The sequence below is a fragment of the Anopheles cruzii genome, chromosome 3, assembly GCF_943734635.1.
Source record: "Anopheles cruzii chromosome 3, idAnoCruzAS_RS32_06, whole genome shotgun sequence".
Taxonomy (NCBI): Eukaryota; Metazoa; Arthropoda; class Insecta; order Diptera; family Culicidae; genus Anopheles; species Anopheles cruzii.
The window spans coordinates 82,515,050-82,534,288 of record NC_069145.1 but is presented as its reverse complement, the minus strand read 5'-3'; the positions used below and the strand labels follow the sequence as shown (position 1 = coordinate 82,534,288).

The 19,239-nt window shown below is 54.7% G+C and overlaps 1 protein-coding gene across 1 annotated transcript; it reads right to left on the bottom strand.

Annotated features, from left to right (window-relative positions):
- Nucleotides 1-1,697: 1,697 nt before the first annotated feature.
- LOC128274203 (protein Wnt-1) lies at nucleotides 1,698-18,619 on the bottom strand. Its single transcript, XM_053012314.1, has 5 exons — nucleotides 18,516-18,619; nucleotides 11,361-11,623; nucleotides 3,939-4,237; nucleotides 2,088-2,473; nucleotides 1,698-2,004 (listed from the first exon to the last, which is right to left on the bottom strand). Exons 1-5 carry the CDS (start codon nucleotides 18,617-18,619, stop codon nucleotides 1,698-1,700), a joined length of 1,359 nt encoding a protein of 452 aa, XP_052868274.1.
- Nucleotides 18,620-19,239: the final 620 nt, after the last annotated feature.

The window sequence follows — 19,239 nt, the reverse complement described above, 5'->3', positions numbered from 1 at the left end:
GAAAGATTGAACAGCTTGTTTTCGGATTTGATTTGATGATCGGAAGATGAGGAAGTAAATTCGAAAACGGTGCGCGAAGCACTCCGCTCCAGAAAACGATGGTTCAATCTTTTCACCCCCCGCAAGGTTAGCGCCACGGACGAATGCAACGAGCCCGGAGGAAAGCCTGCCTACCGGTCTCGTGCATCGTGGTAGCGCCGGACCGTGTGTGTGCGCGGATTGTGCGACCATCGACGCGCAGTGTTTTGCGGGTTCGCCGGTTGCGGGTTCGTCTGCTGTTCGGCTGTTGAAGTCTTTCGTTTCCGTCGTCCGACCGAAGGCCCAAGAGCAACCCCAACTGTAGCTGGCCTAACGCCTGCCCACTACCATTTGTACCTCTATCTAGACTTACTATCGCAGATTGGAGACATTACATTTACATACACGTGCTACGCCCTATTTTTGCTCTCTCGCTCTCGCTCACTCTTGGCTTCCGTTAACACAAAACATAATAAACAGCAAAAGCTTTTTGGCGCGTTAATTTCTACTCAGTCTTTCAGTGGGTGTTGTCTGCGGAGGATCGATGGTGATCGGCTCGGTGATCAATTTTTGCCCGTTTATGCTTTTATGATTCAAATACCTGTTTCGTTTCTGCCTAAATGGGGGGCCACTGTGGCTGTGGCCCTGTGCCTACTAGAGTGATGATCCGGAAAATAGGTTTGCAGCATCGTTTACCTAACTACGGCTTAATCTAAGCTACTCACTCGCCTCACCTAGCTCGGTCCTATGCGGTCCTATGTACAAACCCCTGTTTGGCTATGCTTAACGCAAGAAAAAAGAATTAAAATGAGAAATTATAATAAACACAACAAAAAGCCCGAAGGCCCCCCCTTCTTCCTTCCGGGATGGTTGTTTTGCTGTGGTCAATTTTACTGGGACATCGTTTGTGCGCCTTTCCGATGCTAAACACTATACACACACACACCCACATGCGGGCTACCTATACATACACACATTTGAACTGGCACATGGCAGGCCCGAATTCGAAGCGATTTAAATACGGACAGCGGCTAAATAAGCGACCGGTCGGCCCGGCCCCGGAGTTGCCAGTGTGCGTTACTAATACTGAAAAAGGGTGCGTTTTGGGGGGTCCCGTGGTCAGTTCGGGCCCGCGAATAAATACATCGATACGCTCCGGCTTCAAAAACCCTGTACACAATCCTGCGCTGCCCGTTGATTTGCCTGAATACCTTCGTTTGGCCTAAAGAGAGCCCACCGGGGGGAATGCGTTTCTACGCCTGCCATCCTTCTAAAGTCTTCAAATTTTGCCTACAACACAAAAATAACCAAGCATTGGCAAGCGACGTGAAACGCACTCTCCAGGCGTTGATCCAATTTTGTGTTAAAATTTTTCGATCGGTTTTTGGTAGTTAATTTAGCCTTAATTTCTAGCTGCGCGGGCCGCGAAGCGAAGCAGAAGCAGGTCCTAACAGAATTTTTTACAACAATCTTGCGCCCCGAGGCCACCGCAATTGACAGATGGGTGAATGAAAAGTAAAACTCAAAACCTATTTACAAGTAGCTGCCGTTGTCCTTCTCGGCAATCGTTTCAAAAGCCAGAATATTTTAGATAAGCAACTGCCGGGATGATGATTCACCGCTCGGAATACGAAAGACTTGAAGGCAGCGACGAACCCCTAGGGACGGCCACGGGAAGTCTACAGGCAGGTGTGGATGGTCTTTTTCGTCCGGCAGAGCTTACACTTGACCTCGCAGCACCAGTGGAAGGTGCAGGAGCAGCGCTCCACCACCGTCACCTCCTGCGTCCGGTAGCCCCGGCCGCAGCACATCAGGTCGCACCCGTCCACCCCGATCGACGTGTCGTTGCACTGGCGGCCGTGCGTGCCCTGGATGCCGAGGCGCGGGTTGCGCTCGCAAAACCCGGGCGACGGTTCCAGGTACACCAGGTCCTTCGCGCCCGGCGGCTTATGCTCCGGATTGTACGGCTTCAGCTGGAAGTTGTATCTGCGGGGCGAGAAGAACGCACGGAGCAGGCCGTCGAAAATGAGCACCCTGGTCATTTATCACCGACTTAGTCACCGACTTACCGATTGATTCGCTTCTGGTGCGCGTGGCCAGCCCCCCGGGCGTGGATCGAGTTGCTGAGCACGCTGTTTGCGCCCCCGATGCCTCCGATGCCGTTCGTGGCCGTCTTCAGGGTGGCGGCACTCGAGCTGCCGGCCCGGTTGGTGAGCGTGTTTTCGTTGACGCCACCAACGGCACCACCGTTACCGCCACCGCCACCGCCACCACCGTTGCCACCGTTGCGCAGCAAGCTGTTGCTCACCATGACGCGCGACGCACCGTCGAAGCGATCCTTCAGGATGTCACCGATCGTGCGGAAGCTGTTCAGCCGCATCCAGCACGTCTTCATCGTGCACGAGCCGGACATTCCGTGGCACTTGCACTCCTGCCGCATCTCGGCCTGCACGTGCTGTCGGGGAGGAACGCGAAGAGAGCAGACACTTAGCAAACTTGGGTTGCAAAACCAAAAAAAAGCCCCACCGAAAAGCATTAAAATATTTCCATTCTCACGACACGACGAGCCAGAGCGATGAACTAATCCCGGCTAAATATCCCGAAATACACGCCCGCTGGTGGATTTATGGGCGCATTAAAGACCCATTTGTTTCGTTCGCAGTTCAAATAAAATGCAATAAAAATCAATTAAACATCGCATAAGCTCACTCGGGCGATTCTTCTGCCCCGGGCCCCGGGACATGATGAACATAAGTCCAGTTTATGGCCCAAGTTGGCCCCCAGCTCGACGCACACGCGCGCCCAGACGAACACAGGAGAATGAAGCAGCCCGGAGGACCCGAGGACCCGAGGACCCGAGGAGTCCATTTTCGCTAAGAGCTTCGATTTGCTAATCCCTTTCGATTTCGAACCTCTCAATTCGGTCATTTTCGCTTCGCCCCGTTCCCGAGTCCGTTCGCTGCCAGTCATCAAATTTAATTATCGAACCCGCCGAGGAATGTGGCCCCTTTTGCACTCGGCCGCGGGCCTCCCCACAGGCAGCGAACTGCATCGTGCGCGGGGCTGCAGAAGTGAGCACCAAATAATATGTCACTTAATTACAATCACCACAAATTAATAAAATTCATAAATGAATTCATTAGACTTTTATCAGCTGTCAACAATTTAATATATTCGCCCGCTCTCGCCGGTGTTCGATCGTTCGATCACCAAAACCGGGTTGAACCGGCAAAAAACGGACACCAAAACAAAGCAACAAAAAAAACGAAAGGAACTCGGTCTCGAGTTTCGTTTCGGCGCGATCGTGGCGAACAGTTTGAAGACGCCTCTAAGCGCACGGTCACGCAATCGCCAAAAGGCAAACCCACGGCCTGCGGCTCCCGGAATATTCGCGGGCAGGGAAGGGGAGGGATTAAAATATTTATTAATGAAATTGGCCATCGGATCTTTCGGGCATCGGGGTATCAGGGGTCGATTTAAGCGGTGGCTGCTGTCGCGTGAGACCGATCGACCCCGAGCGTGCGAACGCGAGCCGGTTCAGGACTCGACACAACAGACCTCCGGCGAAACCTTTCGAAGGAGAAGGTACACGAGAGAGCGAGCGATAGACGGCCAACTGTTTTAAGCTCCGTGACCACGCTCCTCACCGATGGTGTCCACGAAACGTGAGGGCCAAATGAAATAAACATAATTTATTTATTTGACCGGGGCCACCCAGCCACGCAACCGCGTGGGGCCGCTGCCGTCCTCACGAACAGCCCGTGAAACGGTAAGGTCCTTTCTCACGACCTGATTCTATTTTTGGCACCACATGGCCCGATACTTTCAACCGATCGCAGTTGATCGATCGGATTTGAAAGGAACGACCGCAAGGACCCTTCTCGAAGCTCTCTAATCGCCTCACTTTGGGTGACACTTACCGCTCGGCCGGCCTCGTTGTTGTGCAGGTTCATCTTCTCGCGCAGCGTCCTTCCCCGTTCGCCCGTGTCGACGAACTCGCGCGAAAACTTGAACCCGAACCCGATGTTGTCACTGCAGCCGCCCCACTCCCAGTCACCGACGCCGGCCACCGTGCCCACGTTGCTCATCTGCGGCTCACGGTTGTGGTGCGAGTAATCGCAAGTGCACGACTCGATCGAACCTTCGCTGCACGCCCGGGCCACGCTGTGCGTCACCGCCGCACTGGTGATCGCGTAGATGAACGCCGTCTCGCGACAACCTGCGCACGGAGAGAGAGAGAGAGAGAGAGAAGACAGAGAGAATTAGTAAACGGAATTAAACGTTTCGATAACGCCCGAGTCCCGAGAGGTCGGTTGTGGCCACCGAAACCAGAGACGAAGAACGAACCTCAAACGAGCCCACGCCTGGGCCATGTGATTAAAATAAATTAAAACCGTTTTGTAATCCCCCGAACACCCCGAGGTAGGATCCGTCTAATGACGGAGCCCTAAGCCTCGGAAAGCCAAAGCACTTCTTCCATGCGCAACTAAAAAAACACAAAAGACCAACGCGAAGAATGCGGAGGCCTAAGACCCTCACCATGGAGCTGGCCGAGGATAAACGAGATTGAGGTTGGCCGTTCCCGGCTCAAGGTTGCCGGACCGGAGAAGAATGGGACCAGCTCGTTTCAGCTGGTTTGTGGTCGGAGGCTCTCGAACCGATAAAATCCACTTCTATCCACGAGGAGTGACAAAGTCGAGGCAGGTAGCAGCCTGACGGTCCAGAACCATCTCGAGTGCGTAGAAAGGAACGAGCTCGCAACACGAACACTAGAGCGCTTCAACTACTTGAGAGCGACTCCGACGGAGCACCGGGTGACAGCAACCTCTGCGGCTGCGTGACGATGACGATCGGTAATCGATTTCGGATCTCGCAACACCTCCGACGGCACCGAAGGACCTCGGCATGCAACTGGAACAGATTATGGAAATTGCTTTTTGCCGGACCCCGGACCCGAGAACCGACCCGGGGAAGTTGTCTAGGGTTCGCTTCACCACATGCGCCGCCCGCCGGGATGGGGTGGGCCTCCCACCGGCGACCGACCGACCAACCGACCGTCGCGTTCCCTGAACTCCGAGCGATCTCGGACGTTTAGCACTAATTTTCCACCCGATTTCACACGTTTACACCTTCCCCCGGTGATCGCTGTCGATCATCGGCGTAAAATGGTTGCAGCGTGGAGCCGAGTATGCAACGAGACAACGAAGTCGTAAAGTCGAAGCTCGGCGGCAATCAATCATAATAAAGTGCTTGGCGAGGCCCAGGTTGGCAAACGACCTGGCACCTTCCGATCCCAGTGCGCTCCTGGAAGCCCTGGCAGCGAGCGTGATGATGTCCTCAATCGCCGGGAGTAGCTTCGGGTTGGCCTCACACATCTGGGCACCTCGCTGTGCAAAGGACCCTAGCTACGGCTAGGTAGCCGTTGCCGAAAACCCAGTGCCATCCATCATCATCGCCATAAAGCGAACCTCAAGGACGCTGGAAGGACTCGATGGGCTCAGGTGTCCCGAACTCCGTCTCAAGGACAGCTCGGTGAACCACGCTCTGAATCGATAACGAGCCATATCGGTTACGTTACCGTCGTTTGCGGCCAGCAACACGACAAACCTCCGGCCACAAATTGCGCCTCATTATCGAGAGTGGTGCAAGTGTTCCGGTCGCGACCATAAACAAGCCGCGGAGCGAACAATAAAGCGGTGGGCCACTCCTCAGGCGAGGCCTAATGGCTCGCCATCGTGTCGCCTTCGAAGCGTTATCAACGCCTCGGTTCGCAGGTGGCTCGCTCGAATTTTCGGGTTTTCCACTTCCCACAAAAACAAAACTTCCATCGCGGGTTGATAAGCCGCGCCCGTGTCGCGAGACGAACGAGGTCGATCGAATGTGAAGCAGCGCGTTGTCAACCGCGACTAATTTGTGACAATTCATTTGTCATAATCGTTGAGACGACCCGGGCGTAACTGAACACCGAACTGGAAATGGGGAAAAAATGGGTCCACGCCCGGTCGAGGAGGATTAGATTCGATCGCCGTCGTTTGTCACGGCGACGACCGCGATCACCGTCTGGCGGCCCAAAACCCAAGAATGTGTGCCTCTCGCCGGTGATTGATCTGTTATTAATTGATTTATTAGGAGCGGACGGCGAGAGGCCGAACGCGTCGTGCCCTAAACGGGTGCCATCTCACGGGAGAAGGGATCGATGAACGCATTTATTGGATTAAGACATTTCAGATCGTGATCCCGCCGAGCGTCCAGCGTGCTCGCGTTTGGAACGCGTCATTCCACCGGCGACCTTCGATCCATCATCCATCGGCCTGTGTCCATCAAACGGGGCCGTGGCCCGCATCGCCACGGCCCCGGTTGATGCGATCCAATCTTAGTTAATGAATAAATTAACTCTGCATAATCACTTCCCGGGACAGCACACGCCCAGCCGGTTAACGGTCCCCGATACCCGATTCCGATCCCGAGACCCGCCGATAACCGGTAACCATGACGACGGATGGAGACCCGACCTGACACCGATAGCGGAGCCGGAGCGAAAAAAAAGAACCACAACAAGATCGCTCGGAGCAACCTTCCCGCGCGCGTCAATCTATGCCACTCCACAATGCGCCATCCGGCACCGTTCCGCGGGGGGGTGGGAGGGGATCCACAAACAAAAAACCAAAACGCTTAATCTGAGCCCCCGGGGTAAGGATCAAAATATTTTCATCCAACCCAAAAAGCCATCCAATGGCCCGGATAGGCTTCTTGAGCAGCACCTCAAGAAGCGAAGCCTTCTCCGCTCGAGTCTTCGATGTGTCCTTTCTTGCCGGGAGATCCAGTTCCCGACGACGACGACAGTAATTGCCGGGTTCGTCGTTGCCGCTCGTATTGAGCTTTTCCGTTCCAAACCGAACGCAGCCAAACGGGGCGAAACGAAATTAAAACCAACACAGGACAAAGCAGGAAATCCGGTCGCCGTTCCGGGGGTTTGCCTGCACCCCCGATTGCTTGCTGCCCCTCCCCCCCCCCCCCCCCCACGCGCCGTATGTGTGTTTAATTTCATTCCGCCGTTGTTTATTTCATTCAACATTCAATGCGCTTATTGTGGCCACACAGTGGGTTTTTGGGCGAAGTTCGTGTGCAATTTTTCGGTGCGTTCGGGAGTCCTTTTGTCCCCTTTTTCGTGGCCCCTTGTCTGAGCCGACCCAAAACCGGGTGCCCTGCGGCGCGGCACAAAACAGCATCCGCGGCACATAATAACCAGGCACACCGGCGAACAATTAGCCTAATGCGTCAATGTAGACGATGGGCGTTCCGGGATCTGCCGTTTGCATCTTCATCTCTTCCCGATCATCTCCACCGGCCGGATCCGATCTGACGTGATTAGGACGCACGGACGATTCGGGAACCAACCCATTCATGTTCGGAACCCGTTCCCTTTGTCACTCGATTGCACCCATTTGCATACCTTGCACCGCACGCCCGACCGGACCGGACACCGATCTTCTATTGTGCCGTGCCGAAAAACAGGTTTCTGTCCGCGCTTCTTCACCTGATCAGCAGCCCGAAAATGCTTGGCAATCTTTGAATGGAACGAGTCGTGGACCAATCTCGTAATGGGTCTTCCGTCCGCTTCCTGTCGGACGGAACGGCAATCCTCTCAGCGCCAAACAAAAAACACACGCAAAAGGGTCCTAGCAGCGCCATTAATCAAACATTGGGCCCCTCGCTAATTCCCAGATGATTCGCGACGACGGCGATGATTATAATTCTTTTCGATTAAATTGCACAATCCTATCGCTCGATCTGCGGACGGCGCGACAGGACTACCTTCGTCTAGCCACTTCGGTTCATCCTATTTCCTATCGAAGACGACGACCGATGGACGGCTCCTGCCTGAAAAGTCTGCCCTGACCGTGGCCGCATAGTTTATCTGCTCCTTCCAGCAACCCGGTAGGTCCCGGTAGGGCAGAAACAATGCTCCGGGACATGCGACCGCGCCGGGATCTTCGCCCGAGGAGAAGCGCTCGGACCCCCGAGTGCCTTTCTGATTTATGGAGCGTATAAAATCTTTTATTAATATATATCTTGCTACGGTTTAACACGGTTCCCGTGGGTCCGATCCGGTGGCCGGCGAACCCTCCTCTCCCGGGGTGAACCATTCCCATTCCGCCCGGTCTTGCGAAAGTTTGACACCGTTCGCTTCGAAAGAAGGAGAGCGAAAGAGACGGGAGAGAGAGAGTTTGGATTTGTTTGGTACCGCAGTAGATGGCTTCATTCGGGGCACCCAGAAGGGCGGGATCCGGATCGGGCCGAGCTTTATGGTCGGGGTTGTTGTAAAACTAAAACTGTCATCATCACCACCATCAGCCAGCGTACAGGTGTGTGTGTGTAAGGCAGTGGCCAAAACGGGCTCACTTTCTTCAGATCGAAGCGATCGACAACTGGGCTCCGGAACATCTCATAAAACATCGGCCCCGATAGAACCGCTCGGGTCGCTTTCATCATCGGCCATGGCGAAGTGTGACTAGATTTATAGCATTTAATTGCATCGGAAGGCGGATCGGCACTCGGCCGATGGCAATAAAATCGTTGCAATCGCGGCATCTTTTGCGGTCAGTCCCGAGGGCCGGCCGTAAGAACTCTAATTTGCCGTTCAATTAAAGGACACACCAGGAAAGGCTTAAAATCGTCCACCGCGACAGGGAGCTCTGAGTGGAGATAAAGTTGAGATTAAAAACTCATTCCCACGGCACGCCGGAGTGTGTCCACTTGTGACGGACCACCGTGCAACGTGCGCCACTTCCGTCGGTCGGTCGGTCCGTCTAATCGCTTCGGATCAGATCGAAGATCGGGCGCGCTACGCAGATCAAGAGCGGGCGATGAATGGAAACTATTGTCCGGGCACTCCGGTTGCTACTTGTTGCTTGCTCACGTCAACCACCACCTGAACCTGTTTGAACTACTTGCCACCGGTCGTTGCGGGGAGGCAGCCCTTCATGAGTGGGAACCCGGACCCGCGGTCCGAAACTCGATCAGTCGCGGCTGTTGTTCTCGCGCGAATGGCCATTTTTCAACCCAGCGGTCGGCAAACAAAATATGTTGTTAATAGGAAAAACAAACAACTGGCCGGCCGGGTGTGTGGGAAAGCCTTCGCCTTCGCTGACCCCAACACCCGTGGCGTCGGGTGTGGGTTGCACTTTAATCACCAACCGCGGCCACTGTTAATTGGATGTGGTGCCAACATTTCCCGCATTCTCCCCGTTCGCGATCGCGGTAGCAGATAAACAAATCTGCGCTTACAAAGAAAGGAGACTCGCCTCACGGATAAGCGACGAACCCCCGCTGCTGGCCGGCCGAGGCCAATGAGTTTTGATTTTCCGCGCGGTCGTTCCGCCCACGGAAATGAAAAACCCATCCTGCGGAGTCTAGCGAGAGGTCCTAATCAATAAAGAACCTTCCAGCGGGTGCTACGACGATCGCACCGGCCACAAAATTGCCATTAATTTTCCTACAATTATTATAATTTATCGAGCACACACACTGGCCGCGCTTGCGGTCCCGGAAAACCATCTCCGCCACTCCCCACCGGCCGACCTGCCAGACTGCCAGATGTGAAACCTGAACCGCGCTACTCCCCGGGGCGCGTTGCATTAATTATTGATAGCAGGAGCCGCGGGTAAAAAATGCTAATGGATTGCCACCGGGCCAGAGGGCCGGCCAGAAAGCGCGATGAATAATGACTTAATTTCTTCCCCGACTGGCGCTGGAGCTCCCTGGGCCGGGCGGCGAAGCACTTTCTCCCACCAGGCGAACCAGGCGATAGAATTGGAATCGTTTAAGAGGTGCGCGCTGCCGCGAAGATGAACGATGCGTCGCCGAAGATCGATGGATTATGTTGTAACGGACCCCGGACCCCGGGTCCTGGGACCGGTAACGGACTAATGTGACAACATGTTTCGCCCGCCCGGACCCGGGTTGGCTGGGTTTGTTTTTCTCCCTCTCTCACCCTTTTGGGATGGTGCCGACCCCAGGTAGTAACGGCAAGGACCCCCGCTGCGGTTGACGACAGGTCGGCATCGGTTTTTTGTACACCGCGACGGACTCTCGATCGCTTTCTCCCGGGGTGCTCCGTACGGCCCACGTGTGGTCCTGACACGAAGGTCCTCCTGTTTTGCTTCACTCCTGCCTCCTGCTTTCGGGAACTGGCCAGGGTTCTCCTGCGCGGTGCAATAAATAAAAGTGTCCAATAAAGTTGTAAGTAGTCCCGGGTCGGAGGCACCCGAAACCGTACGCCCCGGGGCGCTCCTTGCAACAGGACACGTTGCATCGAAAAGTGACACCGTGCGCGCGTGTTGAGTCGTGCTGCAATCGGAGACACCATCGCCATCCATCATCATCCGGACACCGACGGGCGGACCCCGTGATCCTTGATGCGGTGCGTGATTGCCTTTAATTTGGCCACACTTTGGGGGAAACCACAAACCGGGAACTGTGCCGGAGGCGAAGAACCGAGCCGCAGCAAACTTACGAGCGAGCGATTTGTTTGGAAAGACACAAACATATTGGCCAATGTTTTTCCGGCACATTCCGATCTCCCATCGCCCTCTCTCTGTGTGTTTGTGGTGGTTCCCTTCGAGAGTTGCTGAGTGGCTGTGAATGAAGTGGCCGAAAAAATCCGATCCGATCCTGGAACGATCCGGAAATTCGACGACGGCCAGGAACAGATGTGTCAGCTTTGCAGGATTGACGGTTTATGTTTGTTGAGTCCCTTTACGCCGACTAACTCTGTTTGCTTACACACGGCCCAAGTTTTGTGCCCATCCTTCCTTTCTGTGGCCCACTGAAGTGGCCAATTATGCCCGCCAGGATTAGGGCATACGGATTTTCGATTCGGACTTTTCGAAGCCAGACGTTCGCCCTTTCAGGGTTCGTTCCGGGGCCCTCGTACGTTGCTCAACATTATGCTGGCCGCACGCACGGAGCCGATTCCCCCGAAAGAGCACGTCGCGCTGCGACACCCGTCAGCGACCTCGGCCAGTGAACGTGAGCTGAGCACTATCTGTCCGCGCAGATCATCGCGGGCGGAAGAGGACTGCGCCTGCGTAGGCGTAGGGTCGACAGCGAGCTCACGAGATAGATCGCTGTCGCTGTCCGGCCGTGCCGGCTCACATCATGCTCGTGGGCCACTCAACCTCCGAAAGGTAGCCGAAACGCCATAAACCCCACCCGAAAGGGCACATCGCGGCCGGCGCACGTTTCATCGCAAACAGCGAGCCGGCGCCCCACCGGAATAGTAATTAGCCGGCGGTCCTCGCCCACACACACACACACACACCCAACTCGTCGGGGCTTACCTCGTTCGACGATCTTCCCGAACAGGTTTTTGCCGCGCAGAAAGTTCCGCGTCGAGCAGTTCCACCGGCGGGTCCGGAACTGATGCTGGCACTCGTTGATCGCAAGGTTCGCCCCCTTGGCGATGGCCGCCAGGACGCCCGGGTTTTCGCGGGCCAACCGGCGCTGCTTGCGCCGGAGCGTGGCGTGGATCGCCGGATCCAGGTACGTCATGCCGGGCGCCAGCGGCGAGATGTTGTTCGGTTCGCCCGCCTTCGCGATGCCCCTGAAACGAGAAGAGAAAAGCGGAAAAGCTGGTCAGCCAGATGACACCTTTCATCACGAATGCCGGAAAACACCGGTGCTGACCTTCGGAGCCGGACCCGACAAGCCCTTCACGGCGTTAATGCGCAACGCAAACACACCGCCAGATGCCGCCAGGTGGTAATGGTGGTGGTGCACCGCAAAAAAACCCAAACTGGCCGCCCAAAAGCGAAAGGGAACGCGCGCTCAGTAGGCCACCACCAGACAGCGAGTCGACACCTGGCCCCTTGGCCGCTGGCTTAGCCAGGGATTTGTGGCGGGGAAATCCCGAGCCTTAGGCGCGTTCCAGTGACCGCCTCAGCCTCGAAAACGTCGATCAGCCCCGAACCCGGGGTGGGTCCCACGGGCGAAACACGGTCGCGGTCGGCGGTTTGTCTCGCCCAGAAAATTAGTTGTATCAATATTTGTCCACCCTCCCCCCCAGAACGCCCGAAGGACCGCCCCTGGGAAGCCGTCCGTCACGACCCGAAATGCAAATGAGACGAAAATCTCCCCACGGCGGCGCCGGTGGTGGGCTCCAGTTCCGTCTCCGGCACCGGCACCGGCTGACGTATGATTAATTGGGCAAACATCATCATCTGCGTCTGCGTCTGCGTCTGCGTCGCGCTTGCCGTTCGTCGCGAGCGTATTGCGTAAGCCGTTGGCGCTGCGTAGATCGCGCCGACCTGCGTGTGGTGACAAATGTTGCGTTCCCACGGTTCGACCGGCCACGGGTTGGCCTCGGATGTGGCGGGGGCGAAAGTGACCCCAATGGTGAAAGTGATCGCGCTGAGGAACCATTCGGTGAAGTATTCGAAACTGATACGCTAAATACGCTAAGGGTCAATAGGTCCGAAAGGTGTCCGGTAGGTGGTGCTACTTTCGTGGCTAAGGACCAATCAGTCACCATTTCTTGGTAGCTCACGGCGACTTCTTCTTCATTGTCGAAGAAAAATGGGCCGATGATGGGCCACCAGACCACCAAATCCACAACAAACAGTCACTCGTTTTTGGTGCATTGGATTCTCTTGCACGACGTGTGGGTTTTCCAAGCCACAAATACGATAATTCTGCTTATTAGCATTACCACCGATGTACATGATGAGCTAATTAGCATGTACTTTTTCATTTGGTTATAAAACAAAATCCGCTGAATATTTTTCGATGCTTGAACTTTTATTTGAAATGTTAATTGATGGCATTTTTTAATGGAATTTTTCCTTTGAAAAATTACATACTATTGAGTACATTTTCGATTGTATCTGGTCCTATTTCGTCAATAGAAACTTGAGTTTGGGTCTTGAGGTTGTCAATAGTTGAAATCAAATGCCGTCCAAATTCACAGCTTCAATTTCGCCGAAGAACCAATCACCCAATATATGCCCCAAACAAGCACTCGTTGTGGGTGCATTGGCTTCTCTTGCACGATGTGTGGGTTTTTCGAATCACAAATATGTCGTATTCTGCTTATTAACATAATCACCGAGGGGGAAGTGAGCTTAAATGAAATTAGATTTTCAAGTTTCGTACAGTGTGAGTTGAAGTCTCACCACTTTGGAAATAAGTTTTTAACATTTCCCAATTTTCTGCAGGCGTATAGCGTCCCATTTTGTAAATGTCAAAGTTTATACTAAATGTTTACAATTTCGTGATTAAAGTTTGACATTTAAAAAATCAAGTAATCGGTAGTCTAAAATCCAAACACTTGATGAATCGCCCAGATGGATCCTAACACGGTCCACGCTGGATCCTACCGAAAGCGCTAACGCATCTTCGAGCCCAATTGACCCATGTGCAAAAAAGTCCCTAAAGTAAGTCACAAAAATGTGTCACTTTCAGGGAATTCCGTCCGCCACCGCCACTAATTTCCATTACCCTCGATGCATTTCAATCGAACGGCGCGAGTTTGACGATCTTGCACGTCGCGCATCAATCATGATCGAGTTTAGCGCGGTTACAAAAAAACGGACTCCAAACTGCTTCACATTCGTCGGGAAGTCCGAACAAGCAGCGCCGTCAGCACCGTCGGCCACAGAAAAACATTTCCGGCAAACGTGAACGTGACGAACTCATTGGCATTGGCCCTCGACGGAGGATCATAAAATGCCATCGAAACCTGCCACACGCACACGGACACGGGCGCGCGCGCGCACATTCCGGCGCGTCCAGATCCAGATGACGGGACGGGACGATACCGAGAACTGATCTTTTCGTCAACCTTCGGTGGCACTGCCTCATCTTCCATGACGCACGTCGGTGGCGGCGGCAGCGGCCGAGAAGAATGCGCTTACATAACGCCACCACAGCGCGACGCGTTTTTGCGCATTACGATGTAAAATAAATTAGTTTGTCTTCTGTCTGCGGAACGAGCCCTTGGAACGCGTTACGAATCGGCCCGCCGGGTTTATTTATTGATTTTTGCTTCACGTCGGAGGGAACATTACCGGTTGGAGTGATTGAGGTCGTATGGGGTCCGGTCCGCGTCGGCGAAGAACCCGCACGGCCTGATTCTGGTCGCCACCGAGTGACGAATATGACCACGGTGACGAGAGGATCGCCTGATACATCGTTGACGGCAGTGGCTGACAGCCCAAAAAAGGGTGCTTCAGCGATGCTGGCGTCAGAGACGAGGTTCCCGGTGCCGGCATAAATCGATCGAACGTCGCGCGTCCCGGACGCACAATTTATGATTCGCCTTTATGCTGCGCGCCGAGTTTTTTTTTCTCGCGACGCATTATTTATTGACTGCAAAGTGCACAGTTTTCTTTGGCGAGACTTTCCACGGGCTGCCGCTAGCCTGCGTGCCTTTTTCGGAAACTGGATAAGCGCCAGGTCCCGGCGGCTCCCGTGAAGTCCCGTGGCGTCGGCGTGAAGTAATCCGATCGGAACCCTTTCGGTGCCACTGCTAAATATTCGATCCCGCCAGCCAGTTGTGAAGCCAAGTATTTTATTGGGCCACGGGCTGAGGTGCCCGGTTATGGTAGAACCACTTTGTCAGTCAACCGTACACGCGCGCGCCGTGTGACCGCGATCGCGAACCACCGCGCGCGTGATCCTGCTGGCGACCTGTCAGCGGCGTGACAGATGATGGAACATCCGAATCGTCTTCCGCGACGCTATCGAGTAGATCACATTGCACGACAGGGACGGGGACGGCGACGATTCCCGACAACTACTTCTTCTGCCTCGGTGCGTCGCGATCGAGTTACGCGGTGCGCGACCTGTCGCGCTGTCACCGTCCGCGACGCATCGTCCTGAATATGCAAAAATGACCGACCGCGGAAATGTTCCGCCTGGGCGACCCAGCAAACCACAAACTGACACAGTTTCCGGAGCCCCTTACGAAGTCCACCCGGAGGGATTAGAGCCACCCCAGGGCTTAATTACCCCGACCGTGTGAGGTCCATAAATTGCACCTCAAGCCATGCTGTAAAGTCAATAACGCTTCGACCGGCCTCCCAGACCGCGATCGTTAGGCGCTCGTTCGCGTTCGTTGTAATTCAAACTATATTTCATCGAATAATTAATGATAATTCGAGTGACAACGAGAGCACCGCGCGCCACCGCCCCGCCGGGGCTGGACTCTACTCGTAAATGGCCGGATGGAGGCGAAAAATTGCTTCAAACGATCATCAATCGAACGTGTTCGAATAATTATCTCCGCCGGGACCGGCCGCCGGCCGCAACATCGTCGCCGCTGGGGTGGCCTTTGAGTGATAGAGTTGCACCAGCCCGGCCAGCCCTGGCCCGGAGTGACCTGCCAGAGCACTGCAGGACGAAGGCAGCAAACGGGAAGCCAAATTAATTTATCAAAACTGCCCTCCTCGCGATGGCCGACGCCACACGCCCCGGCTCGCGCCGCGTCGCTATTAATCACATCGGTAATCATTTTTCATACAAAACACTCATCCGTCGCGCGAGTCATTTGCAACGGGGTAAGGAATGCGCCGACGGGAAGAATAGCTGTGTGCACCCGGAGGTGGCGAACGCCGGAGTGCGGCTCGGACCCCGATGGGAGTCCGCCGAACGCCGAACGCGGATCGGATGAAAAATGACACTACAGTGTTAATTTGTCATTTATTACGCTATTAACAAACGCTTACTTCGATCCCGGAGCCCGGTGTCCGGTGCGCGCGGTGCACAAACTGGATCCCCCCGCGGGTGTCCCGCGGGTGCATCGGTGCAGCTCCGCGAGGCGTAAAAACCGCGGCCCGGCCGTGAAGTCCCGGCGGCTGCTGCTGCTGGTAATACATTTGCAACACAAAATAAATAAGCTGCGGCTGGGCCGTTCGACGCACCACTAAGCACGCCGCCGTCGGAAGGCACGCCTTTGCCCTTGTTCTGTCCGTCCGTCCGTCCGTCCGTTCTTTTCAGATTCGCCCGATTCTTCGAACCTGTGACGGGCGCAGAAGACGCCTTCAGCAGCAGCAACCTTGTGCCCCCTTGCAACTGCAACTCCGATCGTCGGAATGCGCATCGTCGTCTGGGGGCAGGTAATGTTTCTCCCGCTCCACCCCCCGGTCTGGGTCAAGATTTATGTGCAAACGATAAGGTTGCGGGCGCGCGCCACGCCGTTGCGGGTGGGTTTGTCGCTTAATTGCCGCTGAAGTCTTTCGTTCGCATTCGCACGGGCGTGAAGGCTACTAAAACCCCGCCTGACGCGCGCGCCCTCACGCGGGGAGCATATTTTTCATCGTGCGTTCATCGCGGTAATCCTCGTGTGAAAAAGGTTCGGCCCCACGGCCCCGGGCCGCCGGGTGACGGAATTCGGTCATCATCGTCCGCGCGTCCGCGTGGATTCGTCACTGTCTGTATTCTGCTCCGTCTGTCTGCCCTGCTGCTGCTGATGGTGAAATCATCGCCTCAGCCCATGGCGAGAGCGAGAGAAATTAGTGTAAAGGGCAGTCCAGCCCGGGGTCGCACCGCCGGACGACGAGTGACAGGATCTCGGCTCGGCCGCCGCCGCCGCGAAGGTGCCAAATGCAAATAAATAAATCTCCTGCATCCTGCACTCGCTGCTTGCCTCGCTGCTGCGAGAGAATGTTGCAAACGGCAACGTGGGGAAAGGAAAACGTTCACACGCTTTATGACGGGCCCGGGCCCGGGCAGGATCGGCCAGATTTGTTGCTTCTTTTCTGTCTTTCTCGTTTTTTCTGGGTCGCCCATTTTCCCATTTGGCTCTTTCTCGCGCGGTCGATATTGTGCCCCACACACGTGTGTGTGTGTGTGGTGAAATCACACCAAAAGCCCGCGCCTGGCGCAGCAATAAAAGCAAACGCCAAAATGTGTGTGTGCGCCGGGGCCGATAACGATCAATTTGGGTTAAAAGAAATCTCCAACTTAATTAAAAAACGTGCCAAACGTCGACCGGCTGGGTTGCGAAATGGCCCGAAGGGGGTCCCGAGGACTCGGAGGCCGGGACAAATCGGATGCGTTTTGCGCGCGGAGGGCCAGAAATTGGTTTTAATTTAATTAAAACAGACAGCGAATGAGTGCATCGCCATCGGGGCCACCATCGGCCGTCGGGCGATGCATACAAATCAATTTCAGTGTTAATTTCTGTCTTTCACTCGTCGCGGGCTCGGGCCACCATTCCGGCTGTTTTGTCTCTCTCTCTCTCTCTGTGTCTCTGTGTGTATGTTCGCGCACCTTCGGGAAGGAAAGTAAAACCGTAAATTTGCATTCACTGCGTTCGCGGGCGCATGTGACGACATCGGGGCCCCGGGGCAGCCCTTGAGCATCGCAGCCGTATGCTAACGAGCTGATTAAATGCCATCCAATAATGTTTAATGGTAAAATTAATTACAAAACTAATTATAGGCGAGCGTTTACGATTATAATAATACTGATTATCAGCAGTTTTTTCGTATAACAAGCACCTTCTATGCGGAGGGACACCACTCCGCATCGATCATCGCCGAGTTGGTTGCTTCACTTTGCCGGAGCGATCCGAGGGCGATCTGGCAAGTGACGGAACGGAACCCCCACCGGCAAGCCGGCGTTGTCAACTGTCACCCGTGGCAAGGTGTGAAATCGCACCGCGGTGGGTATCCCATTTCGCGAGGACATCCAGTACATGACACTTCGTGCAAACGGGGCCGATGTAAAAGTTTTCGGCCAAATAACACGCGACCGATCATCGGACAGGACGTGAAGGTTTCGCGCACTCTACGCCATTCGGTTTATTTTTGAAGCCCGGTGGGAACGGAAACTGTTCGTGACACCTTTTAGGTGAGTCGCTCCCCCCGGCCGCGGGACCGGATTAAGGCCGTTTTCGGTTTTGTCTTTGGACACCCCTACCAAATGACTGGATGGGAAAACGTAGCCATAAAACACTGATATTGGAACCATAAATTTTCTATTAATCATTATCACGCAGAAGCCCCGGCCCCGGAATGGCCTGCGCAACTGAAACCCGGGGCTGTTTGGGAGGTGTGTCGACTGGCTGTTTTTTCTTCTTCTGTTTTCAAACTATTAAACACCGGGATATCGTTAAAAGGTCCGATAAGCGTGGCTGGCAGACACAGGGAAAGAAAATGTTAAACAACCCAAAACGGAGCCGATTATGCTGAGCACTCTTAGTGGGGCCGACGCGCCAGGAACGGAGCACGTTTTAGATAACCCGATCCCGACCGATGCCTGCAGCTTGCCTAATGGTACACTTAAGTAGTGGCGATTAGGGCGATATTAATTTGCCCGTCTATTCGATGCCACGGACCTCGCTGTGTGTGTGTTGCTTTTCTATTTTATGGCCACCCAATAATGATGTCACCGAAACGATCAACATGATCACCGGCAGCAGCAGCAGAAGCAGCGGTAGCAATATCATCGCGCGCGGTGAGGGGTTTAAATGCGATCTTAAGCCATTAACTTACCACCACATCGAGCCCCGTCCTCGGCCGGGCTTGGATTTGCTTTCCGCTTCCGCCCAGGCGCTGATGGCCATCAGGCACACCGCGACCACTGTCACTAGATTCATTGCTATTTTCTACTATTATGTCACCGCGTTCACCGCACCTTCCGGCGATCGCTCTCACTGACCGCTTATCACACGCCTCGCCACACGCACACACACACACGGGCGATGCGCTCCTTTATTTACACTGCCGCAAAGTAAATCAATTCACGCGCCAATCACGAGGTAAAAATTTGGAATCTCTCTCTAACCACCATTTGATTGTTGCCAAAAAACACCCGATCCGTGACGGTTCACGATCATCACACACTCCGGGTTCCGAACTTGTGCTCCTTGAGCGCTGCACTTAACAAGACTTCGTTGTTCGTTGACTTGGCTGGCTGGCACACTGGCACAGACACGGCGGCACGGGACGTGCGTCACGAGCGGCCACTACGCAATCACTGCGAACCGGCCGGCCGATGGTAGCCGCAAGGATTCAGAAACTCGACTCCGACTCTCGACCAACAAAACATCAATCACGATCATCAACAGTGCGCGCACAGAGACGACGACGAGAGCTGCGTTGTTATGCTGATGGTTCACCGTTACCGCTGCTACTAGCGCCCGATATCCTTCGGCACCTTCCCATGGCCCATGGGTTCGGCTTTCGCGCGGGTTTTCCGGCCTCGGCTTTCGGTTTC